Source organism: Mytilus galloprovincialis, chromosome 1, assembly GCF_965363235.1.
Source record: "Mytilus galloprovincialis chromosome 1, xbMytGall1.hap1.1, whole genome shotgun sequence".
Taxonomy (NCBI): domain Eukaryota; kingdom Metazoa; phylum Mollusca; class Bivalvia; order Mytilida; family Mytilidae; genus Mytilus; species Mytilus galloprovincialis.
In genome coordinates this window covers 93,075,181-93,103,019 of record NC_134838.1, presented here as the reverse complement: position 1 = coordinate 93,103,019, position 27,839 = coordinate 93,075,181, and the positions used below count along the sequence as shown (strand labels likewise).

The 27,839-nt window shown below is 31.4% G+C and overlaps 1 protein-coding gene across 1 annotated transcript; it reads left to right on the top strand.

Moving 5' to 3' along the window:
- The first annotated feature begins 19 nt into the window (after positions 1 to 19).
- Positions 20 to 27,768, top strand: LOC143045084 (uncharacterized). Its single transcript, XM_076217388.1, has 14 exons — positions 20 to 954; positions 1,924 to 1,949; positions 2,400 to 2,481; positions 2,958 to 3,034; positions 6,845 to 6,906; positions 8,513 to 8,679; positions 14,675 to 14,776; positions 15,392 to 15,494; positions 16,264 to 16,384; positions 16,772 to 16,808; positions 17,452 to 17,542; positions 18,042 to 18,147; positions 20,687 to 20,765; positions 23,635 to 27,768. The coding sequence occupies exons 1-14, from the start codon at positions 48 to 50 to the stop codon at positions 23,784 to 23,786; spliced, it is 2,112 nt and encodes a 703-aa protein (XP_076073503.1). The 5' UTR covers positions 20 to 47; the 3' UTR covers positions 23,787 to 27,768.
- Positions 27,769 to 27,839: the final 71 nt, after the last annotated feature.

Below are 27,839 nucleotides of genomic sequence, written 5' to 3'. Positions count from 1 at the left end.
GCTACGCATACGCATGCTGAAATGATACTTCCGGTTGTACCGCAAGAATGGCGGACAAGCTGACCGATGCCGAAATAGCAGAGGAATTAAGGAAGTTTGGAGAACAAGTGAAGCTTCCCATAGACAGGAAAAAAAGACCACTGCTTCTAAAAAAGCTTAACCATTATCGTGCAAAAGAAAGGGCTGCCACGCAGCCCAAAAAGTCGACACCAACTCGTAAAAAACAGCCGGCTGAATTTAGCTCTGAGGAGAGCGCCGAAGAGGAAAATGAAGTCGATTCAACATTTGGGAAATTTTTTGGTCGTGCGAAAAAGACACCATCCTCTCCTTTCTACAGCAACACTAACACTATTGAAATATCCCCCTCGTCGTCAAAAGACGACCCTAAACTCAAAAGGAACACGAGAAGATCTTTTCTCTCAAAAGATGTTAATTCTTCTGAAAACAAATCAAAAATGTATCCAGACTTGTCAGAACTGTCCATTTCTAGTGACAGCAATTCGAAGAACAGTTCTTTAAATAGAAGCACTTTAGAATATAGTTATGAACAAGAATTCACAGACTCTGATCCAGACGAAAGTACATATGAAGTAGTAAATAAATCGGTGAACACAACATTTATTTATGACAATCAGGATGAGGAACCAACACTCCACCAAACTCGTAGCACACCTCATCGCGGTACACTAAATCGTAAATCTGGAAATACCCCAAACTCTGTCTTGGTTCAAAGACAAAAGAAAAACAAATCTAACATAAATCATGTAAATAAATTGCCAAAAGAAGAACCCGAAGAGCCATTAGAGGATGCATTTCAGACTACAGAGAAAGTAACAGAAACATCATCAAGCTATGTTTCATCAATTCTAGTGCTTCTTGTTGCCATATTCTTCCTCAGTATTTCACTCACATATGTTTACTTACGAAGAGATTATTTGTTTCAGACAGAATCAGGTTATTACTTAATTTACTGTCTTAATCATTTTTTAGTTGGAATTGTGTGTATAATTTTTTTTTTTTATCAAACCATCATAATTTTAAAAAACCAAACTATAAAACTGTGTAAAAAAATGAAAATAAATAAACTCTGGTATAATAAATTTTTGCTGTATAAATAAAAACATAATATCTAATTATTCAATCCACAGACATGTTAAACCTCTTTATTGTTGATTATGTATCATGCCTGAATTAAGTAGAATTTTTTAATTAATGTAATTTAAACATTGACTGGTGCTAGAAATTTGTTTCTATTTTGTCAAAATTGCATATTATTTGATTATATTGTATCATGTTTTAAATCCTGAATGCAATGCTCTTTTTAGGTAAGAAAGTAAAATTTCCACTTGTTTGTAAACATAATAATTCCTAGGACCCCTTAGTAACTTAACTTAATGCCCCTGGGATATCAACTAAGGGTCACTGTTAATCGTTTATGATATACATGTATTATGACTGTGGTATAAAAGATACATTTGTAGTTTGAGAAATTGACCTGAAAAATACAAAAATTGTGTAAAAAGATCCTTGATTGGTGGGAGGTCTATGGCACTATACTTTTCGTGTTGGTCTTGTATAAAAGAAAGGTATATACTGTACATGTGTATGTATATACATATACATGTACATGTATATCGGAAATTTAGGTAACTCGAGTATTGCACATGCTGAGTTTACCATGAAAAGGCTGATTTTAGTATATCATTGATGAAGAAAGATTGTTATGTAAAAAACGCCAAGGCTTGATTTCAGTATACATGTAGGCAAACTATATAATATTTGAGAGATTAATAGATAATAATAACCATGATAATCCTGGATTGAAATGTTGATTGAATGTTAAGGTTGTGTAAAGATTGTTTCAAAAGAGCATTGAAATATATGTGTTAGATTTTGGTATTAATAAATGAATTTATTTTTCAGATCTTATTGTGCCATGGTCTACAAAGGTGAGTGGAATTAAACAACTGATATTTTAACTGTGGGCGTAAATAAAAAAAGATCATTTTTAAAGCTGTTTTCACATATTGCAGGCTATTCTCAAATATGCATGCATCAATTTACTGTAATCTGTGCTGTTGTAGAGATTGGTGAAAGTAAAGTCCAATTTTATGGTCTGTAGACTTTCAATATAAATGAGGCTTGAACCTGTAGATTTAAGGCAAGTTTAACTTGTGTTAGAATTGGTGAATTTAAGTTCCCAGCTGCAGGTGGTTGTGATTTTTCTCTAATTTGTCATTCTGGAGCAAAAAGGTGTAATTGTTATGATAAAATTATTAAAATAAATACTTCACTATATTCTAACATATCAATTTCTGCTTTGCATAAAATGGACAACATACATGTAGTTAATATTACATGCACTTAAAAAAATTAACCTTAAAATTTACATTTTTCAGGTTGGTGAAAAAGCACATGATACAGATGATATCTTGGAGATTGTTAGAAAAATTAGTGTTTACATTCATCAGCAACCTCTAGGTAAGGACCAATAAAGACACTTCATCAAATATAGCAGTATTATTTATGTATAAAAAGAGTATATAAATTATATAGAATATGGCAATTCAATATTACTATTGAATTGACCATTTTCACGATGCCGACTTTTGTCCCCCAAATTGCACTGATTGCAAGCTTGATTTTACTTCTTGAAGTTGATCATGACTAAACATCACGATGTTCTACCACTGAGTAGGTAACTTGTAGAAAAATACTAAGTCCGGAGTCAAAAGTATGAAAAAAGTCTATTAGAAAATAGATATATCTTATTTATCATAATGAGGAATCTAAGGTAACAAATTTCAATAATACTGCTAAAATAAGCAACCTTTATTGAATTTGGAATGTATTTTTCTAAGGGTTTATCAGAAAGTAGATATAGTAAATATCTAGATATTATGTATTTTCAATCCCTCATTATCATTTTTGTTTCCATTGGTGGTTTTTTTTTTCAGATCCAAAAATAGATGTGAAAAAAGTATCAAAAGAAGTTGTGAAATTGAAGTTGGAAAAATCAAGAGATGTTAAGAAGGTTTGTTGAATAAACTTAGTCTTACAATAAAACAGTGTACTACTATATGTTTTACAAGGTGGGGTGTTAAAGAGTATGTTGTAAAATAGAACATACAATGTTAAAAGGTTTGAAATACATTTAAAAAACTGGTAAAAAAATAACCAGAGCTCATTTTTATACGACTGCAAAAATTGAAAATTTTTTGGTCGTATATTGATATCACGTTGGCGTAGTCTGTAGTCGGCGGCGGCGGCATCCGAAGACTTTTGGTTTTCGCACTATAACTTTTGTATAAGTGAATAGAAATCTATGAAATTTAAACACAAGGTTTATGACCATTAAAGAAAGGTTGGGGTTCTTTGATATGCTGAATCTAACCATGTATTTAGATTTTGGACATTGGACCATAATAGGTAATGTCCAATTTAAAATTTAAAGTTTTTAAGTTTAAGTTCATAGACCACATTCATTATCAGTGCTCTAGCTAAAATTCAAAAGGGGCAGGGTGCCAGTGGAGGGCAGGGCACTTTTTTATGATTGGAGAAGGCACTGCTCATTTTTTTTTGTCTACGTCCCTGCGTGTATCACGATTTCACATATTTTTTTTCTGTATATATTGTTAATAAAGATGCATAAGTTGTTGTTTTGATTATTAATTCTATAAAATTTGCATAAGAAAAGTCATTCATACTACATGTTCATAAAACATGGCAATACACATTCATACTATTAACCAAAAGAGGCAAAATAAATTTACTTTTCTCCCCCACCCCCTCTCCCTCCAAAAGAAAGATCATAAACTAAACATCTCATAGTTTACCATACATGTACATGACAGAGTAATTTAAAAATTTCATCTAGAGCTTGGCCCTCAACACCTGTTTTCATTATTCATTTTCAGAAATATATTATTTAGTGTAGCTTCATCAAGTTGATTTGTGATGAGTGTTTAACTGCACACCTGTTCAGAATGTGTTAAATTCATATTTCTTTTTTGACAATGTATAAAACATGGATTGCCAAAAGTATGATTATCAGAAATAAATTGCAATATATTTTTTTTTGTATGTTCAAAGACAGTTAATATCCTTAAGGTAACATTCTTATATAATTTTGTATTCAATTGGTTATTTTTTCCTATTTTTAATGCTAGATAATATTTTAGGAGCACAATTTTGTAATAAGCTTTTTCAGGGGAAATAACTCCAAAATTAATTTCCATGTTTACGTCTGCTTGTCGCTCACAAATTGAGATGAGCGATGTTTCTGTAAAGGCATAGTTTTATTTTGATAACTTCAATTCAATTCTAAATTCACGAAAGTCTTCATTCATACACTCTTCCATGGTGACTTGAGGATCGAAAAGAAAATGCTGACACATTCATCATATTTATGACAGAAAGGTACATTGTCTTAATTAAATTACCTAGTAATTAACACCTTTGAAGTCTTATCCACTATAATTGATTGTAATGACACGATTAACCTCGTTACCTGGGGGCAATCACCAGGTGTCAGATATGTAATTGAACTTCTGATAAGAAATCGATGAAACAAAAGGCAATTTTACCAAAACGGCACAAGGGTTTTTCAAAAAAGCGTCAGGGCAGAAGGGCGCGGCTGAGGGCACACAGGGCGCGGCGCCCTTCTATTTTGGGCTAACGAGACCACTGATTATGTGTCAGAAACCTGTGTTGTGTCAACTATTTAATCACTATCCAAATTCAGAGCTGTATCAAGCTTGAATGTTGTGTCTATACTTGCCCCAATGTTCAGGGTTCGAACTCTGTGGTCGTATAAAGCTGCGCCCTGCGGAGCATCTGGTTGACACATGAGATTAAAGATAAATTAAAGAAATTTATTGTTTGCCAGTTTGGGATTCAGGTTTGTAGATAAAAAGCAATAAAGTTGGCCCATAAGTTAATGTCAATGGAATTTTGATCTAGAATCATATTTCTCCCATTACTATTGATACTCTGTCAATCAGCATAAAGTTCCCTGATATTTCTTTCAGGGGAAAACAGTTGTTTGATTTTTTATCCATTAAAGAGTTGTCTCTCTTTGATTAAAAATAATAAAATTTTGATTAGAAAACTGACATTTACATTTCAATGTTCCAATGCAAAAAACACATCTTTTTGTCAATAGAATACAAGTGAAACTAGTGTAAGACCTCACTATCAAAACAATAGAAATATTATAGGAAAACATATTTTTGTTTGTAAATTTGAAAAAAAGAGACTGCACCCACTTCATTTAAACTTTGGTGGGTAGTTGTCTGATACCAGTTCTCCTAATTTTCATTTAGTAAGGAAGGTTGGGATTGATTTTGGGGATGATGGTCCCAACCGATTAGGAATTAGGGGCCAAAAGGGGCCCAAAACAAGCATTTTTCTAGTTTCAGGATAATAACTTGTGTAGAAGTATTTCAATTGCTCTGAAATCATACCGCAATGTTTTAAAACCACAAGTAGAAGGTTTGGATTCATTTTAGGGGTTATGGGGCCAAAGTTTAGGAATTAATGGCCAAAAAGGGGTCAAAAAAAGCATTTTTCTAGTTTCAAGACAATAACTTATGTGTAATTGTATGAATCTCTCTGTAATTGTACCACAATGTACCATATAACAAAGGGGAGGCTGGGATTAAGTTTTGGGTTAATTGCCCAAAATATGTAGGAATTAGGGGCCAAAAAGAAGCATGTTTCTAGTTTTCAAACAATCATGACAATAACTTGTGTTTAAGTGTATGGATCTCTCTGAAATTGTACTACAAGGTTCAATACTGCAATGGAAAGCATGGGATTGAGTTTAAGGGTTATTGCTCCAAGGGGGTTTCAAAAAGTTGGGGTGGGGGATTTTTTTGTTTACCATTTTTTGAAGGGCTTCCTTTTTTTTCAAAATTTTTCAAATTTCGAATTTTGAAAAGTTTCAAGAAGAAATCTTCATTTGCACAGTATTGTGTAATAGATTTGTTACAGACCTGCCAACTTTTGAAAATCCCCATGGGGGATTTAGTGCGCAACCAGATTTTTAAGGGTTACAGTTTTTGCGGCATTTCTGCGTGCACTGTTTTTTACTCTTAAAATAGTCTCATATCTCTTCTTTTTTCTTTTGATATACTGATGATAAAGTTCCCTGATATTTCTTTCAGGGGAAAACAGTTGTTTGATTTTTTATCCATTAAAGAGTTGTCTCTCTTTGATTAGAAATAATAAAATTTTGTTAGCCTATGATTAGAAAACTGACATTTACATTTCAATGTTCCAATGCAAAAAACACATCTTTTTGTCAATAGAAAACAAGTGAAACTAGTGTAAGACCTCACTATCAAAACAATAGAAATATTATAGGAAAACATATTTTTGTTTGTAAATTTGAAAAAAAAGACAGTGCACCCACTTCATTTAAACTTTGGTGGATAGTTGTCTGATACCAGTTCTCCTAATTTTCATTTAGTAAGTTCAACTGGGGCAATAAAATATTTTGATGCAAATAATTGAAAGGTCCCAAATAAGATTACTTTTGTATAGCTATGCCACCTATATATCATGTATAATATATGAAAAATACAGAATTGTGAAAACCATATTTTTTTTATGGAACACTTTAATTTGTAGCTTGACAACCTAAATTTGTTTGCACTAAAAATACATATACCACAAGCACATGTATTACACATGCTTACGATGACAATTCCAGTTGTGGAAAACCATTATGATATTTTGCCAAGGTAATTCTTTTTTTCTGCAATAGAGGGTGTGCCATAAAATTTCAATCTTGTATATATAGTGTGATGGGAAAGTAATAAATTTGAACTTATTTTTTCAGGATGGTGTTGAATTTGTGAAAGCTTTACGTTTAATCTTAGCCAATCCAACATGGTCCATCAGGTAACCAACCTACTTTATCTTACATTCACATGTAACAAAACCTTAACCTGTATGATGCTAAACAGAAATAAAAAAATAATAATTACATTTATATGTGCCTATTTTATCAAACCTCAACAATATGATTAAAAAATAAATTAATAAAAGGCTCAGGTGATTAAACAATTATTTTATTACGAAGAGTTTTCAAAATAAAAGTTGAATTACTTCCAATATTTTTTACGAGAACATGAAATGAATTACCAAGATTTCTGTATAGTTTAAGGATACTTGTTTGCTCAACATTTTAATTAACATTTCCACCTAAAAGAAAACCCAAAAGACAACATTCAGATATATTCATTGACCTTTACTCCCATTTTCTTTTTTAATAGTCATACAAATTGTTATCAATGTATCAAGAGAGTAGTATACATGAACACAGGAACTTTGTCTCAACATAATAAACTAAGACCATCCATATAACATATATTGTGTTCTGACTTGTTCTATTGTTCTTTTAAGTGCATAGTCAAACAACAGCATAGGCTGAGATTCAAGGTTGTTCTACTGCTGACCTAAATTTACATTTCTTGTTTCACCTGCAACAAAATTCTTGAATGCAAGACAGCAGTTCTTTTGGGGGATGTCAGTAATTGTTGACCATAATATTTCTTATGACATAATTGAAGACACAAAATAAGTAAACACAATTCTGGTCAATTGCAACAAAGCTTTTTCGTTGATAGCTTTCAAGAAAAAAGTGGGGAGGGTGTGTATAATTGAACAACACTAAATATGATAATACAAGGATGATGCTGTCCAAATTTTTTCTCTTTTATTAAGATGTGATTTCCTTATACCTATTCAAATTGTGTAGGTATTGGTCATAAAACATACAGCTGTACCGTACCTCCCCCTTTTTATACGACCGCAAACAAAATTTGCGTTGTATAATGGTATTATGTCGTCGTCTGCGTCGTCCGAAGACACATTTAGTTTCCGGACAATTACTTCAGATTTAGTGAATGGATCTCTATAAATTTTTTCCAGAAGGATCAATACCACTAAAGGAAGGTTAGGATTGATTTTGGGGGTTATGGTCCCAATAGTTTAGGAATTAGGGGCCAAAAATAAGCATTTTTGTAGTTTTCTAACAATAACTTGTGTTTAAGTGTATTAATCTCTCTGAAATTATACCACAAGTTTCCATACCATGAAGGGATGGTTAGTAATGACTTCAGGGTGTTATGGCTCAAAATGTTTTGGAATTAGGGGCAAAAAAGGGGGAATAGGGTCAAAAACGGAATTTGTTTTGTGTCAGAAACTCATATTATGTCATGAATTTGATCACAATCAAAATTCAGAGCTGTATCAAGCTTGAATGTTGTGTCCATACTTGCCCCAACATTTGTGGTCGTATAAGGATGCGCCCTGCAGAGCACCTGGTTCTCATCTGTACACACACACACACACACACATAACTAATTTTCCAAAAATGATTAATATGCTTAGATTTGTTGTGGTATATCAACAATGATAGTGTTACTCACATAAATTTGAAAGATGTTCTGTTATAAATTTTGTTATTTTTCTTTTTACAAATAATGGTATATTAAATTTTCAGATTACTGAATGAAGATGGTAAGCCTGTAGTATATACTCCAGATTCCAAAGATGAGGATGCTGTTGAACAGGCAAAATGGCTAGAAGCAGACAGAGATAAATCATTGTTAGAAAGACTGAGAGACTCAGCATACAGAATATTTGTTGGATTTGTCTTGTTGTTATCATGTAAGGGAAACAATTTTCTTTCAATGGAAACAATTAAAGTTCAGTGCATTTGAAGCTCTTTTCTGGGTTAAACTTTTAACAGAAACTCTCAAAACTTAACATTTGAATACATGGGATCTATAAATATATAGAAGGAGTAATATGACCAAAAGAGTCACAATTCATTTACAGTAAACTTTGAGAGAATTAGAACCTTATTTTTTTAATAATTTCTTTATTGACATCAGAGACATTTGCATTTAGATAAATAAAAAAAAGGTGAAGACATATTATAAATGTAACATGGAATTTAAGGAAATTTTGCATGTACTGTGAAAGTACTTTTTGTTCGTGGTGAACCAATTTTCGTGGTTTTCGTGGATGACTTTATCCACAAATTAAGTGTCCAACAAAAAAAAAACAACCATTGTCAAAATCAAGACATGGAAATATCACCTTGTAGGTTTCACTTCTGATATGATCTAGAGAACATATTAAACATCACCAAATCTGAGAATACTATTATAGTTGTCACAGGGCAAATGCGCTATGAACTACAACTGCAGGCAGGATTAGACCCATTTAATCTTTAAAACCTGAACTGTACAATTTTTTATCTTTTAAATCAAATAAAACAATATTTTGATCGATGAAAGACAGATATTTGGTATTCATATGCTATGATAAAGGTGTTCATTTTATATACTCATAACTCTCTTACAGGAAATAATGATTTCATGCTGGCTTTTGATAAAAAATATTTTACGATTCAAGATACATTTATAGCATTCGTTTATATAAATGTTTTCTTTTAAAGCTAACATGTTTATAACCTAATCAACACCTTTAATGATCTTTAATCTGTTAATCACTCTATCTCGGGTTAACTAGTGTGGTCACAACGATTTAGACAGGTCAATGTTTACTTTGCATTTCCTTCAATCAAGACAATTTTTAATCTTTGTTCTAATGGTTTCAATTTTTCAAATTTTTTTTTCATAGAAAACTTAAATCCATGAATTTAAAAACCCACGAACATGGAAATGTTGCTCAAACCACGAAATTAAAGTACTTTCACAGTATAAGAGAGAATTTTATTAGGAGTGGAACTGTCTTCTGACTTCAAATCCTGGTGCCATGAACCATTTGCTTGTGTGATAGTTGACTTACTCCCATGTCATGAGTGATGGAAATATTACATTAAATGTATTGGTCATTATTTTTATGCCCTCGCCATAGCGGAGGGGGCATTAAGTTTTACCCTTGTCCATCTGTACGTCCCAAAGTTGGTTTCTGTTCTAGAGTTATGCCCCTTTACAAATGGAAAAATTGCTAAGTTTTTTTTGTTTCTGTTCTTTCTTAAGTTTGCCTCAACCAAATGTTCTGAAACTTATACACAATGCTTATTCCCACAATATACAGATCAAGTTTGAATTTTGGTGCCGTCGCTTTAACTGTTCTAGAGTTATGCACTTTACAAATGTAAAAATTGCTGAATTTTTAATTTTTTTCCCTTAAAATATCAATCAAGTAATTTTTTCAATTGGATTTATCTTCCTTTGTCCATGAATATAATGAATGCTTTATACAATACAATAATCAATATATCCTCCTGATAAATTGAAGCAATCATTATCATGCAGTGCTTACAAGCACTTTGATTACCATTCTAGAGGTATTGTACCTTTACAAATGAAAAAATTGCTGATTTGTTTTCATTTTTATACAACCGCAAAAATTGAAAATTTTTTGGTCGTATATTGGTATGATGTTGGCGTCCTCGTCTGCGTCCTCGTCGTCGTCGTTGTCCGAATACTTTTAGTTTTCGCACTCTAACTTTAGTAAAAGTGAATAGAAATCTATGAAATTTTAACACAAGGTTTATGACCACAAAAGGAAGGTTGGGATTGTTTTTGTGAGTTTTGGTCCCAATATTTTAGGAATTAGGGGCCAAAAAGGGCCCAAATAAGCATTTTCTTGGTTTTCGCACTATAACTTTAGTTTAAGTAAATAGAAATCTATGAAATTTTAACACAAGGTTTATGACCACAAAAGGAAGGTTGGGATTGATTTTGTGATGTTTGGTTCTAACAGTTTAGGAATTAGGGGCCAAAAAAGGGCCCAAATAAGCGTTATTCTTGGTTTTCGCACAATAACTTTAGTATAAGTAAATAGAAATCAATGAAATGTAAACACAAGGTTTATGACTACAAAAGGAAGGTTGGGATTGATTTTGGGAGTTTTAGTCCCAACAGTTTAGGAATTAGGGGCCAAAAAGGGGCCCAAATAAGCATTATTCTTGGTTTTTGCACCATAACTTTAGTATAAGTAAATAGAAATCTATGAAATTTAAACACAAGGTTTATGACCATAAAAGGAAGGTTGGTATTGATTTTGGGAGTTTTGGTCCCAACAGTTTAGGAATAAGGGGCCCAAAGGGTCCAAAATTGAACTTTGTTTGATTTCATCAAAAATTGAATAATTGGGGTTCTTTGATATGCCGAATCTAACTGTGTATGTAGATTCTTAAGTTTTGGTCCCGTTTTCAAATTGGTCTACATTAAGGTCCAAAGGGTCCAAAATTAAACTTAGTTTGATTTTGACAAAAATTGAATCCTTGAAGTTCTTTGATATGCTGAATATAAAAATGTACTTAGATTTTTGATTATTGGTCCAGTTTTCAAGTTGGTCCAATTCGGGGTCCAAAATTAAACTTTGTTTGATTTCATCAAAAATTGAATAATTGGGGTTCTTTGATATGCCAAATCTAACTGTGTATGTAGATTCTTAATTTTTATACGCCCGTCGTCTTTTAGACGGGACGTATTATGGTATACCGTTGTCCGTCCGTCCATCCGTCCGTCCGTCTGTCCGTCCGTCCGTCCGTCTGTCCGTCCGTCGTCCACACTTCGGACAATAACTCAAAAACGCTTTCACCAATTTCCATGAAACTTTAGTGAATTGTTTATATCTATTGATGTAAGCTCCCTTTCAATTTTTATAAATTTCAGATTTTAAGTTTTGGATTTATGGGGCTTTATTCATAAAAAAAGGGGGATTTTCAACACTTTGGACAATAACTCAAAAAGGCTTTCACCAATGTCCATGAAACTTTGGTGAATTGTTTATATCTATTGATGTAAGCTCCCTTTCAATTTTTATAAATTTCAGATTTTAAGTTTTGGATTTATGGGGCTTTATTCATAAAAAAAAAGGGGGATTTTCAACACTTCGAACAATAACTCAAAAAGGCTTTCACCAATGTCCATGAAACTTTGGTGAATTTTTTATATCCATTGATGTAAGCTCCCTTACAATTTTTATAAATTTCAGATTTTAAGTTTTGGATTTATGGGGCTTGATTCATAAAAAAAAGGGGGATTTTCAACACTTCGGACAATAACTCAAAAAGGCTTTCACCAATGTCCATGAAACTTTGGTGAATTGTTTATATCTATTGATGTAAGCTCCCTTTCAATTTTTATAAATTTCAGATTTTACATTTCCGTGTTATGAATTTTTATGCTTAAAAAAGGGGGGATTTTCCAATTTTGGGACAATAACTAACACTTTCAGGTAATGAATTTTTATACTTTAAAAAGGGGGATTTTATGAAACTTTGGTGAATATATTAATGTAACATCCCTTTTGATTTGTATATATATTTCTAGTTGATCATATAAATTCATTTAAAGCATAAAAGACAAGTTAAAAGAGCAACGGGCGTATCATGCGCTAAAGCGCAGCCCTTTATTGGTCCTGTTTTCAAATTGGTCTACATTAAAGTCCAAAGGGTCCAAAATTAAACTAAGTTTGATTTTAACAAAAAATGAATTCTTGGGCTTTTTTGATATGCTGAATCTAAACATGTACTTAGATTTTTATACGACCGCAAAAATTTTAATTTTTATACGCCCGGGACGGGACGTATTATGGTATACCGTTGTTCGTCCGTCTGTCCGTCTGTCCGTCCGTCCGTCGTCCACACTTCGGACAATAACTCAAAAACGCTTTCACCAATTTCCATGAAACTTAAGTGAATTGTTTATATCTATTGACGTAAGCTCCCTTTCGTTTTTTTTTAATTTCAGATTTTAAGTTTTGGATTTATGGGGCTTTATTCATAAAAAAGGGGGGATTTTCAACACTTCGGACAATAACTCAAAAAGGCTTCCACCAATGTCCATGAAACTTTGGTGAATTGTTTATATCTATTGATGTAAGCTCCCTTTCAATTTTTATAAATTTCAGATTTTAAGTTTTGGATTTATGGGGCTTTATTCATAAAAAAAAAAGGGGGATTTTTAACACTTCGGACAATAACTCAAAAAGGCTTTCCCCAATGTCCATGAAACTTTGGTGAATTGTTTATATCTATTGATGTAAGCTCCCTTTTAATTTTTATAAATTTCAGATTTTAAGTTTTGGATTTATGGGGCTTTATTCATAAAAAAAAAGGGGATTTTTAACACTTCGGACAATAACTCAAAAAGGCTTTCACCAATGTCCATGAAACTTTGGTGAATTGTTTATATCTATTGATGTAAACTCCCTTTCAATTTTTATAAATTTCAGATTTCACATTTTCTCGATATGAATTTTTATGTTTAAAAAAGGGGGAATTTTCCAATAAAAGACAAGTTAAAAGAGCAACGGGCGTATTATTTGATATGCTGAATCTAAACATGTACTTAGATTTTTGATTATGGGCCCAGTTTTCAAGTTGGTTCAAATCAGGATCCAAAATTATCATATTAAGTATTGTGCAATAGCAAGAAATTTTCAATTGCACAGTATTCAGCAATAGCAAGAAATCTTCAATTGCACAGTATTGTGCAATAGCAAGAAATTTTCAATTGCACAGTATTGCGCAATAGCAAGAAATCTTCAATTGCACAGTATTGTGCAATAGCAAATATTTTCAATTGCACAGTATTGCGCAATAGCAAGAAATATCTAATTGCACAATATTGTGCAATAGCAAGAAATTTTCAATTGATTGGAGTTATCTTTCTTTGTCCAGAATAGTAGTTGAATCAACTTAAATCATTGTTTTATACAATATACAATGTATATTCACTTTTACTACCAACTGATAAATTAAAACAATCTTTACCATTCAGTGATAACAAGCACCTTTTGTTACATTTTAATATTTTATGATGTATTTAAATGAGTAGTTATTGTTGCAAACTCCATTAGAAATTTAAATTGAGATCAGTTTTGAAAAAAGGGAAAGGGGGATGGGAAAAAAAATGGGGGGGGGGGGGGTTAAATTTTTCTCATTTCAGATTTCATAAATAAAAAGAAAATTTCTTCAAACATTTTTTTGAGAGGATTAATATTCAACAGCATAGTGAATTGCTCAAAGGCAAAACAAAAAATTTAAGTTCATTAGACCACATTCATTCTGTGTCAGAAACCTATGATGTGTCAACTATTTAATTTTAGATTTAAATAAGTTTGAAGAAGAAATGTTTAATTGATTTGTAAAATCTTGACATTTGTTTTGTGTAAAAAACCCATATAATGTCAAAAATTTGATCACAATCCAAATTCAGAGCTGTATCACGCTTGAATGTTTTGTCCATACTTGCCCCAACTGTTCAGGGTTCGACCTCTGCGGTCGTATAAAGCTGCGCCCTGCGGAGCACCTGATTTTAGCTTGAGATTGTCTCAACTTAATATAATGAAATGTATATATAATGCTTTTTACAACAAAATTCAGTTTAAGTTAAAATTTTTGAAGAGTCACTTTACATTCTTCAGTTATGTTCCTTTATAGCATTATATGGTATCGGGACATCATCTGTGTCTCTAAGGACACATTCACCATTTATTTACTAATAATCTATTTCTGAAAAAACTAACACCAGAAAAATAAACCAAGAATGTTGGTACAGTTTACATTTTACAATATAGATATGCAGACAACCTGATCCTTGGTACATATACTGCTTTTCACGCATCATAGCAAGTGAAATAGGGATGATTACTATCTGGTTTTATTTTTCAGGTATTATAGCAGGAGTAATAGGGTTGTTAATTCTCAGGTTTTATAACAAGTCCAAAGAAGAAGAACAAAAGAGAGTCTACAATATGGTGGAACAAATCATTGGTAAAATTGTCTTGATTATAAAATCTGCCTGGTAGTTTGCATCCTGTTCGAAAATAAAACTTTGAATTTTTCTTAAGGACTACAAAAAGGCAACCTGATTTTTAACCTACTTTGAGGGCTTATATTACTTTCTGACATTAGGGTTTTAGTATCCAATATTTCCAAAATTAACTTCAATATGGTATTTGCATTTTTTGTTTGTTTTGTATACCTGAATGTATATTTTCAAAATATTTTGATAAAGCTAGTAGGGTTTGGCTGATATTATGTAAAATTGTGTTTTGCTATTATGCTACATGAATTTTTTTTGAATTATGTGCATCCATCAATACTATTGCAGCATACCAAGTTAAAATTATGGCTGAAGGTTGTGGTCACATCAAGTTTACATTTAATGGTCATGGTCATGGTGTCATATTTAAATGTACGTATTCCAATTTGCTTTTCCCAGATTCATGATTAACTGAACATGGACATGGGATATTGTGAGACGATCATGGTGTCCTATAGACACATGTTCTAGTTTCATATATATTAATAAGCCATGAATTAATCATTAACATGTATGATATTTCATATATGATGAAATTTGAATTGATTTTGACTATTTTCTAGATGTCATTAAAGATAACTTTGAAGCAAGTGAAGCTGAAAGTAATGTGCCGTCATTTATGGCCATTCAACACGTACGAGATCAACTACTACCTATATCTAAAAGGTAAACAAATTTGTTCATTGAATAAAAATTGATGACTTTAATACCTATATTGAAGAGATAGATAAGTTAATTAAAAGAAAAGTTAGAATTTATTACCGTTGTATCAAATAAAATTACAAGATGTTGAAGGTGTATGTGTATGTACATACCTTTACAGATATGAAAAAAATTACAAATATATATATCTTTTGTCATATTGATGGAAACATGAAAAATGTCAAGTGACGAGGTTTTTAACTACCTTGACACCTTTGTATGATAGGCATTGGATTACACTTTTAGACATTTGAATAAATTACTTTTTCTTTTATGGTAATTGATATAATTTTGAGAGACAAAAACATAACAGGATTCATTGGTTCTGTAATAACAAGAATAAAGAGTAAAATGAAACATAATTTGATAAAAAGGTATGCATAATTGTGACTGCTTTGTGCTAGCCTACTGGTTTTGTAGGACTTTTGGGTGCTAGTACACCAGAACACTGTTTGCAGGAAGAAAAACACCCCACTAAAAATGACAAGCAGTATTACAGGAGAGAAAGAAAAAGAAAAAAGAAACAGTTCACCAAAACCAATAGAAAACACCTATTTATTGCACTTCTATCTCGGTTAGGGTTATCAATTATTACCCATGCCAGAAAACCTGGTTTGGAAACAATTTCGTCAGCATAGTATGTTTCATGCTGCATGATAAGCTTTTCTGACATTTTATCACTTGAGTGCTTGATTTATTTTCTGATCCTTATACATTTTTATTTTTTTTTTAGAAAGAAACTTCTGCCTACTTGGGAAAAAGCTGTTAAATTTATTGAAGCTAATGAGTCAAGGATTCGTGTTGAATCCCAGTCCATACAAGGAGAAGAATTCCTGGTCTGGAAATGGCTTCCAGTAAGATAATTTACTGATATATTCTGATAAGAAATTAAATACTTCCATAGTATTTGTAGAATTTGTTGTTATGAGACAGTTTGTTTTTGAATACCATTGCTCATACAACCATATTTTATGACTTGTATGATAATTTCAGTTTGTTATAAGTTGATCTATATCTGAAGTCCCAATAGAAAACATTTGTGCTATTTAAAATTCTGGTATCTTTTCAAGAACATTTCACAGTCATATGGCATTAAAAACGTAATCTTGATTAGAACTTTTGTTTGGGCAATTAAAAGGTTGTCATATAACTATTGAAGTAAAGTCTTCAACATGACGTCACCATGAACACTAAATTTGATTGACAAGTAGTTACTGAAATGGTACGTTCTTTAATTTCAGACAATATCTAACGGTGGCAAAGTTTGGCAGGGGCAAGGTATGTGGAGAAACTTTAATTTTGAAATTAAACATTTACTGGATGCATCATAGACTTGAAGTTAATCCCATGAGAAATCTGTTTTACTATCATATTTTGGAATTGTCATATTAAAGATAAATTGAAAAAGCAGCAGAAAGTGATTTATCATATCTTTATACATAAATCAGCATAATGAATCTGTTAAGCAGTTACTGTATATTCTGAAACTAATGTGTTTATTTATTATTGCAAATTTTAAAGAATAGACAAAAAGGTGTAACTACTTATTGCAATTTCAGGAAAATCTGCTTTTGGATATATGCATCAGAAATCAAAATGTGAGTTCTTCTTATTGGGATACTCACCCAAATAAAAACCTGGTAATAATTTCTGAATTTACAGTATCAAGATAATGGTTTTCCACAGCTTGGAATCAAACTTGTGATTAGGGGCCAGCATGCAACCACAAGACCACCAAGTCAGTCTCTAAATTTGAGGAAACTTTGTTGTAAAGATTTGATAAATATAAATTAAAAAAATTACAGTTATTACACCAGTGAAACTATTATGTGTTATTAAAATAGATTGACTCAAGCTGGAAACTCTTTTAAAAGTATAGTATATCTTGAATTAATATATGTCTTATTCTTTCTTTTTGCAGCCTTTAGTGAGAACAATATGTCACCATCAACTAGTCTACATTATGGCCCTACTCCATGTCTGAAGATTAGGAACATGTTTGATGCTGATATGTAAGTGTAAAACTCAAAACATTATAACTTTTCTCTGCTAAATTGGCTCAGAATGCTTAAGTTAATCATACTTAACTTAGTATGAACAGGATAGTAAAACATTTTTACTTTCATGTGTATAGATATAAAAAGGATCTTCTAGTTTTTCTGCATAGACACACGATGTATAGGTCCTTCTAGCTTTGCTCCATAGATACACTATATAAAGGCACTTCCAGCTTTACTGCATAGATACAAGATGTATAGGCCCTATTAACTGGACTGTTCAATGCTCATGCAGTTACTATAAATATTATCTGTGTTTATATTTGGGCAATACTATTTAGGAAAGACTTTAATGGATGCTTGAAGATAGTTCACATTTGAATTATCATTGTTAAAAGATATGTTTGATATTTCTATAAACAGCATGTAGGAAGCTAGTGTGAATGCAGATTGGTTTTGTCAAGAAAAGAAAGAAAAATGTAAATACTTTTAAATGCAAGAATTGATATTGCAGGGAAATAGAGGAAGACTGGGAACAGAACGTGAAAGATGCCATTCTGGAGAAATGTAGAGGAATAACTGGTATACTACACATACATGTGGATGATACTTCTAAAGAGGTACATATTATTTAATTTTTGGGGAAAGACGCCTTCTGTTTCTCGTGAAATTATCGTATATTCAGCTTTCCCTTACACTATATACGTTTCTTTTACAGTCCGGAAAAATCAGTATTACGAAATATTCTAAATATATCTAACCTAGTGACGTCATTGTTGGAATGCCACACTACACAGGGATATCCTTTATTCATTATAAAAATCATTCACAGTATTTGTATACAAATTTAAAATCCGTATTTGTTAAATGTAAACCTAATGATGTTTGCTGTAGTGTAGATGATTCACACACCAACATGCAATGCTTTAATCTGAGGCTATAATCAGATAATTTGTAGGTCAACTTTCGCGGTAAACAATGTCAATGGGGATACATGAGATTGGGGAGAGAAACGGCAGTTTTCATTGTTTCTGTAAAGTTCTGTTTTTAGAATCTTCCTCCAATTCAGGAGCACCTCAATTGATGAGTAATTATACACTAAAATCAAAGTAAATGTTTCTGAACACTTTAAATGTGACATTTAGTATATGATAAGTAGTCTTCTATATAAAAAAAAATTTGTACCAACATAATTATTGAAATGGTTAAAAAAAAATATTTTAAAAATAAAATGTTGCTTTTTGTAGTTTATACCTATTGAGATTGGGGAGAGCAACTGCAGTTTTCATTCTTTCTGTAAAGTTATGTTTTTAGAATCTTTCTCCAATTAAGGAGCACCTCAATTGATGAGTAATTACCCACTAAAATGAAAGTTAATGTATCTGAACACTAAAAATGTCACATTAAGTATATATATGATAAGTAGTCATCAATTAAAAAATAATTTTGCGTCATTTTTTTTCTTCATTTTTTTTTTAAATATTGCTTTTTGTAGTTTAAAGCTATTTATTTATGAATTTTACAGATATATCAAAATGTGGGATCTAGAAACAAACTTCACACAGCTTATATCAATCATATTTGATTTTATAAGTACATGTATCCCTGTGATAAGAGTTGTAACTGCATGGGAACTTTATCAATGGAAAATCAAAACTGAATAGATTTTTCAGTCCTCACTTTCTTGAGAATACTGTCACAAAAAATTGAGAATGGTCCTAGCCTGCCGTTCAGTTGGACATAATTAAAATTCTAAAAGATATTGTAGTTGTTAAATTCAATTGAATTTTAGATAATTAACTCCCAACTTTAATTAAATGTTTTGATTTAGAAGGTGCAGATCTCATTGGTCCAAATTGTCTCTATGATGAATTCTTGACTAAGGAAATGAAATAACAATAAACAACAATTAGTTTCATTATTGTCAGCCTTTCTATATGTTCTAGCTGTTCTTTTGATCATTCTTTGTATGTAGACTATCAAAAGATACCCCCCTAAAAATTGAAACAATGGCCGTCTTTTCCCTCAGAGCTCTTCAGGTCTTTAATTACTGTATTTTTGAACAAATTTTCTAACCACTAGTCTGATGACCAATATTCTGCCATTTTTTTTTGTGTCTAAAACACAGTTTTGAAAATACTTGCTAGTTTGAATAAAATTTTACTAGTCTGGGGCATCAGTCCGACTAGTGGCTAATGGTGCAGACTGTTAGTATTAGTAATATAAACAAAACTGGGGTTGTAGGCCATACAAAAAAATTATGAATGACATAAAAAAAAATGAAAAATTGTAAGGGTTCTGCGTACCCAGTGTCTCGCCTACTTTTGCTGGTACTCGCCGGCTCAACAAAAATGAGGGGGAAAATCAATAAAAATATTCCTCTTGATTCTATCTTTTGATTGTAAGAAGCTTCTTTCCAAGTTTGGTAAAAATCCTGGAAAGTTTATGAATCTAATAAATGTTTTAAAAACTTAACTGCAGACTGTATGTAATGTTAACTGGATGAAAACCAAGTCCATTTATAAGTAAAATACAGATACACAGGTACAAAATTTTAACAAAATTTCCTTCTAGATACTAACTATATATATAGCTTTTGATCATAAACAAGCTTCTGTCCAAGTTTGGTTGAAATTCAGGATAGTTTAAGAAAGTTATTAAAATTTCAAAAACTTTAACCACAGAGTGAATTATTGTGGACGACCCTGACTGAATGTAGGATCACTATGTGTTGCTTTTTCAAATTAAGTCGAAGGCTCGACAAAAAGCACAAGATGTTCCATGAATGATAAATTTCCCACCATTTGGAATGTAATTACTTTTTACTGTATGCATTATTGCTAATGAAAACATTTTTTAAGATTAGTTCATTCATATACCAACAGTGGAAGGAAAACAGATAACTTAGATAAAGTGACAGTGAAATTTCATTCTTGAAAACACAATTCAGAAAACTTTATTGAGTAACAAAAACAAGGTATGCAATTATGTGCTTCTGAAGGTTGAGCAGTTCTTGCTCCACTTGTGTCACCTATCATTTTGATTGTTATTGTACAAAAATCATTTATAGGTTATGTTTGAATGTAAATCATACTCCAGAAAATGATATTTAAAAATTCCTTGTATTTGTATAGTGATTTGTTCCTCTTTCAATTGTAGGGCTGTGTGTACATGAAATGTGGAAGCTGTGAAGTGGCTTACAAAGTCTACAAATCTTTACATGGATGGTGGTTTGATGGTAAGTTTTAATGAAGTGTCTTTTCTTACTGAAGAGATCAAGCTTCCTTCTTTTTTGTTAAATAAACAGCTATATATCAGAACCAAATTATATTTTCTAGGTACAGTGCAACCTGTCTAATCTGACACACTAAGGGACCAAACAATATTGTTTTGGACTGTACAGGGTGGAATACTCATGTTTCACTTTTGAACAACACAAGTATTTTCTGCATATTGCTGGTTCAAGAAATTCTTGGATTTTTATACGACCGCAAATTTTGAAAAAATTTTCGTCGTATATTGCTATCACGTTGGCGTCGTCGTCGTCGTCGTCGTCGTCGTCGTCGTCCGAATACTTTTAGTTTTCGCACTCTAACTTTAGTAAAAGTGAATAGAAATCTATGAAATTTTAACACAAGGTTTATGACCATAAAAGGAAGGTTGGTATTGATTTTGGGAGTTTTGGTCCCAACATTTTAGGAATTAGGGGCCAAAAAGGGCCCAAATAAGCATTTTCTTGGTTTTCGCACCATAACTTTAGTTTAAGTTAATAGAAATCTATGAAATTTTGACACAAGGTTTATGACCACAAAAGAAAGATTGGGATTGATTTTGGGAGTTTTGGTTTCAATAGTTTAGGAATAAGGGGCCAATAAAGGGCCCAAATAAGCATTTTTCTTGGTTTTTGCACAATAACTTTAGTTTAAGTAAATAGAAATCTATGAAATTTAAACACAATGTTTATGACCACAAAAGGAAGGTTGGTATTGATTTTGGGAGTTTAGGACCCAACAGTTTTGGAATTAGGGGCCAAAAAGGGACCCAAATAAGCATTTTTCTTGGTTTTCGCACCATAACGTTAGTATAAGTAAATACAAATCTATGAAATTTAAACACAAGGCTTATGACCATATAAGGAAGGTTGGTATTGATTTTGGGAGTTTTGGTCCCAACAGTTTAGGAAAAAGGGGCCCAAAGGGTCCAAAATTAAACTTTGTTTGATTTCATCAAAATTGAATAATTGGGGTTCTTTGATATGCCGAATCTAACTGTATATGTAGATTCTCAACTTTTGGTCCCGTTTTCAAATTGGTCTACATTAAGGTCCAAAGGGTCCAAAATTAAACTTAGTTTGATTTTGACAAAAAATGAATCGGTTGGGTTCTTTGATATGTTGAATCTAAAAATGTACTTAGATTCTTGATTATTGAAGTTTTTTGATCCAGTTTTCAAATTGGTCTACATTAAGGTCCAAAGGGTCCAAAATTAAACTTTGTTTGATTTCATCAAAAATTGAATCCTTGGGGTTCTTTGATATGCCAAATCTAACTGTGTATGTAGATTCTTCATTTTTGGTCCTGTTTTCAAATTTCAAATTCTACATTAAAGTCCAAAGGGTCCAAAATTAAACTAAGTTTGATTTTAACAAAAATTGAATTCTTGGGCCTCTTTGATATGCTGAATCTAAACATGTACTTAGATTTTTGATTATGGGCCCAGTTTTCAAGTTGGTCCAAATCAGGATCTAAAATTATTATATTAAGTATTGTGCAATAGCAAGTCTTTTCAATTGCACAGTATTGTGCAATGGCAAGAAATATCTAATTGCACAATATTGTGAAATAGCAAAATTTTTTTTAATTAGAGTTATCTTTCTTTGTCCAGAATAGTAAGCAAGAAATATCCTATTGCACAATATTGTGCAATAGCAAGAATTTTTTTTAATTGGAGTTATCTTTCTTTGTCCAGAATCAACTTAAATCTTTGTTATATACAATATACAATGTATATACACTTTTTACTACCAACTGATAAATTTAAATAATCTTTACCATTCAGTGATAACAAGCAGTTTTTTTACATCTTAATATTTTATGATGTATTTAAATGAGTAGTTATTGTTGCAAACTCCATTAGAAATTTGAATTGATATCAGTTTTGAAAAAGGGAAAAGGGGATGTGAAAAAAAAGGGGGGGGGTTAAATTTTTCTCATTTCAGATTTCATAAATAAAAAGAAAATTTGTTCAAACATTTTTTTGAGAGGATTAATATTCAACAGCATAGTGAATTGCTCAAAGGCAAAAAAAAACTTTTAAGTTCATTAGACCACATTCATTCTGTGTCAGAAACCTATGCTGTGTCAACTATTTAATTTTAGATTTAAAAAGTTTGAAGAAGAAATCTTTAATTGATTTGTAAAATCTTGGCATTTGTTTTGTGTAAAAAAAACCCATGTAATGTCAAAAATTTGATCACAATCCAAATTCAGAGCTGTATCATGCTTGAATGTTTTGTCCATACTTGCCCCAACTGTTCAGGGTTCGACCTCTGCGGTCGTATAAAGCTGCGCCCTGCGGAGCACCTGGTTATCAGAGTCTTCAATCAAATTTAACTTTCAATCATATCTATTTGTTAGACAGTTTAGTGATCATGATACACTTTTACACATGATAATTATTCATTTTGATTTATCGATTAGCAGATAAGACTAATGTTTTATGAACACCTGTCAGAAGGATTTTATTTAGTAGAATTATAATACTGAGATTTTCAAATTCAAGGCCTAAATTGTGGCCTTATCATATTTGTCCTTTAACAAACCTTAACTAGACTTATATTTTTACTTACCACAAAGCAATTTTCCTAATACAAATATGGTATAATGTGTTCAATTTATATCCACATTCTAACAAAAAAGCACACCTATATGTATTCTTTGGATGTCACCATGTCAATTATTTTACATTCACACTTCATTACTGAGGAAACAAGGAATTTTATGACTATTCTAGACATTTACACAAGTATCTTGCAATAGAAAGAGAGGCATTTATATGTTTATTATAAACAAATTTAATTTATATTGTCTTTACTTTATAATTGACAGGTCGTTTGGTAACAGTTAAATATCTGCGACTAGAGCTTTATCATAGTAGATTTCCGGTTTCAATTCGTGTTACCAAATCCTTGAAGCCTTCCAACAATAAGATGTCGTCTTTGTCCCAGCCATACCATCGATCAACACTTGAAATGACGTAATGGCATCCTATAGTTAGATAACAGATCTCATTGTACATGGACTTCAGTGCCTTGTATAATTTTATTTATGTTGATTAGTGCACATGATGTGAAGATATTTCCAAGACTGTTCCAGGTGAAGATGAACATTTAGTGACAAATGAATCGTGGATTGAATATTGCAAGATTTTGTAGATTTTTTTCATAGGGCAGTGTTGATTTGAATATCTTGTAAAGATGTATTTTATTTGTTTGTTTAATTATGTACTCAGTCATGTAAGTGTAGGTTATTTCACCAAATTTTGCTTTGTATTATCAATTTCAACAAAACTTTCTGTAAAGTGATTCCTTTTTTTTTTTCTAGAATACTAGTAAGATCTTTATGCACTCATGTCTTTGGTCTAGGTATACATGTTATCTTTGGTAAATGTAACAATGGTCCATTCGTTTGATGTGTTATATCATTTTATTTTTCCATTTGATTAGGGACTCTGTTTTGAATTTACCTCAGAATTCAGTATTTTTGGGATTTTACTTTTCCCCAGTAAAGGACAAGACAATCACAGTTTCAAAATTTCATTATATTTTTAAAAATACTACTGGTTTTGTTTCCTTTAAATGATCTAACACTTTCTAGTTTGGGCCAAAGTTAGCATTTAGGTTTTTGGAATAGTACTGGTTTTGTTTCCTTTAAACTTCCTGGTTTTGGTTTAAGTTTACTTTAGGGGTGGGTAGATTGTTAACAAATAGGTTACTGTAGTTTAGAGATCTTTTAACTTTGACCGTCATAGATCAGGATTCATTAGAGAACATGTAACTATTATTGCCTTTGTAGTGTAGTACAATGTAATCCAATACTCCTAAACCAGCCTATTTCAATAGAAGTGCAACTTCAGATTATTTCATTAATCTACTCATCTTCAGAATTTTGCATATAAAGTTGGGATCAGAAAGTGTTTTTGGTATTGATCCATTTGAAAACAAAAGTTCTTCACAATACAAACAATATTTGTAACAGAATAACCCTACACAATTATGTGCCATTTTTCTCAGGTAATTGTAATATCATGTTTTAATTACATAACAACTGTTCCATTAAGTTAAAATATAATGGGTACACAAACATTTTTTTGTGAGGCTTTAAATAGAATTACAGTGTATAATATAGGTTTATTTCTGACAGAGGACTTTAAAATTGTTGATTTCAAAAACTTTTTTTGAAAGTAAGTTTATAATGTTCATGCTGTAAGTTATGACACCATACTCATCATGTGCTTATATAACTCTTATATACGATAGGGGTATATATGACATTTGTATAGTTTTGTTACACTATTGGCAATTTTGTTATGTAATATGCCTTAACGTGTTCTATCTTATGTATTTAGTCGAATCCTACCATACAGTCAAACTTCAATAGTTTGAACTAAATAATAGTTAAGATGTTGTTGTAACCTTGAAATCTAACTCTGCTCTGAACTCTGTAATTAAGTCAATAACAATTTGTTTGAATTCACTCTGTGTGTGTTATAAGACTTTCATTGTGAATTTAATAAAAAAAAAACCTGAACTTAACATTTTGCATATCTTGTGTATATCTTGTCAGTTTATTATGTGTCACAAGACCCTTTCAGTTTCCTGCTCCATAACTTTGCTTAGTGGGTAATATGAAGATTATTTACACTTGTGAAGTAGCTGATCCAGGGGCAGGGGTGATCATGGGGTTGGAACCCCCTTTTTTGGGCGATCAATGCATTTAAATGAGGACATGTGGTTGGAACCCCTCTTTTTAAAATGGCTGGATCCACCCCTGTCATGGAACTGTAACATACATTTGTGTATTTCTCAAGTGTGTAATAATAATTGACATACAATTCCTCTTGTGTCATGCCATCAAATTTATCTGTTTATTGCATTTATATTCAGTGACATAAAGGTTATGCAACTCAAGAGGAATTTATTTTGTATTTCTTTCTTTCTTTCATGTCTTACAAGAGCATCAAAGTATTTGCTGTAAGGTTATACAGACCGTGCAAGGGCTCTATAGCCAGTCAAGGTAGTTAAAAACTCCCATCATCATGTAGTGTTATTTAAACAAAGAAGTAGGCAATAAATTCATTTGCTTAATCTGTTGATTCTGTTTAATTTTAATAAAACTTTTAAATACGTGTACAAGTAAATTATGAAAATGTAAATATGATAATGATGAATTTAATTTGTAGAAATTCATCAAAATTGTTTGTAGAAGAAATTCTGTATTTTCTTCTGTTTGGTTTCAATGCAATATTTAAATCTACTGCCACTGACTCAATGAAATCCCTGTATAATTCATTGTCATGCTTTAAGAATGAAGGAAATAATATTAATGGTGAAAAATATAACTAATGATACATATAAGCTATAATCATAGCACATTGATTTGCTATATCATATCATATTATTCTCTTCTATAAAAAAAGTAATAATTGATTTTATTTTTGCCTTGATTTCTGAACACAAATTGAGAAATGAAGTAATTGCAATAAATGCAAACTGTTTACATGTAATGTAATGACAGACAGTTGTTAATATTGTTTGCTTTATAAGAATTATAGTTGTACTTCAAACTAGTATTTTTACAATAGAGATGATAATTTTGGAAAAAATGATGTCAAAAAAAGTCAAAGTTAAACACATATAAATACTCAAGGACTAGATCAATTGCCTAGCTTGCCGCTGTCTAGCATAAGAAATGTGAGCTAATCTGTACTAGACTTACTTCTGCCATTCATTTCATTGGTTATGCATGAGGACTAGTGCTACTTTTAACTCTTTTATATTGTATTCAAAGATTCAGCCCACAAAAAAATTTTATGAATCTTGGTATAAAATTTTTTAACTAATTTCGGCACAAGCTTTAAAATAAAGGTTACCATGTATGGATATTCTTGGTTAGAAATGAATTTCTAAGTACATCTTTAAGATATGTTAAACAAATTTGGGTCAAAATGTTAAATATGATTTCAGTAGTTTTCTTTTATTCAATAGATCTTATTTTAAATGTAGATGGATATGTTTAAAGCTGTTTATTAAGTTTTTAGTAAAATATAAGTACATACTTTGTTACAAGTTGTATTGATTATAATAACAATTTCTAGACAGAAATAAATGGCATCTGATTTTTATTTGGTTGTATAGATGAAATATTTTGTTAACAGTCACGTTTTCAATTGATTATTTGTTTGTTCTGTAATGCATTAGCATTTTTAATTCATTTTGTGTGAAGAATTTTTAGAAAATCAGTATAAAATTAACCATCTCTCTTCTGATGGAAGCTTATACATGAAGTATGGTATAACAAGGTTGCTGAGGATAATAATAACCAAAGCCTGCTGGTAAAATAAGCCTTTGTATACATTTAAAAGGAACTTGACTTCATGTATATGATCTCCTGTTTTTTATGCCCCACCTTCGATAGTAGAGGGGCATTATGTTTTCTGGTCTGTGCGTCCGTTTGTCCGTCCTTCCGTCCGTCCGTTCGTTCGTTCGTTCAGGTTAAAGTTTTTGGTCAAGGTAGTTTTTTGATGAAGTTGAAGTCCAATCAACTTCAAACTTAGTACACATGCTCCTTATGATATGATCTTTCTAATTTAATTGCCAAATTAGACTTTTGACCCCAATTTCACGGTCCACTGAACATAGAAAATGATAGTGCGAGTGGGGCATCCGTGTACTGGGGACACATTCTTGTTTTTCTTCTTAAGAAAACCAACTTTATACAAATTTAGTAGGAGTAAACAGTTATGTAGTTTTGTTATACACAGGGTTAATAATACATGCCTACAGCCATTTACTACATGGACTTATATATATATATATATATATATGATCAGTACTATTTCATATTCTTTTGCAGACATCAATTCTATTTTTAACTTAGTTAGAAGTAGGAACTTACACTTGATTTGTAAATACATTGAAATGACTATATTGATGATTCATATTAAATCTTACTAATCTGTTATATTATTTGTTCATCTTTTGTATTGCAATGCTGGGTTATAAATATGATTCAATGATTGATTTTAGATGTAT

What these genes read in the sequence shown, in the direction of transcription:
- LOC143045084 (XM_076217388.1), top strand. Translation starts at nt 48, where the DNA reads ATGGCGGACAAGCTGACCGATGCCGAAATAGCAGAGGAATTAAGGAAG. An exon ending in CTACTACCTATATCTAAAAG is followed by an intron (nt 15,495 to 16,263) that starts GTAAACAAATTT and finishes TTTTTTTTTTAG; the next exon opens with AAAGAAACTTCTGCCTACTT. An exon ending in TGGTCTGGAAATGGCTTCCA is followed by an intron (nt 16,385 to 16,771) that starts GTAAGATAATTT and finishes CTTTAATTTCAG; the next exon opens with ACAATATCTAACGGTGGCAA.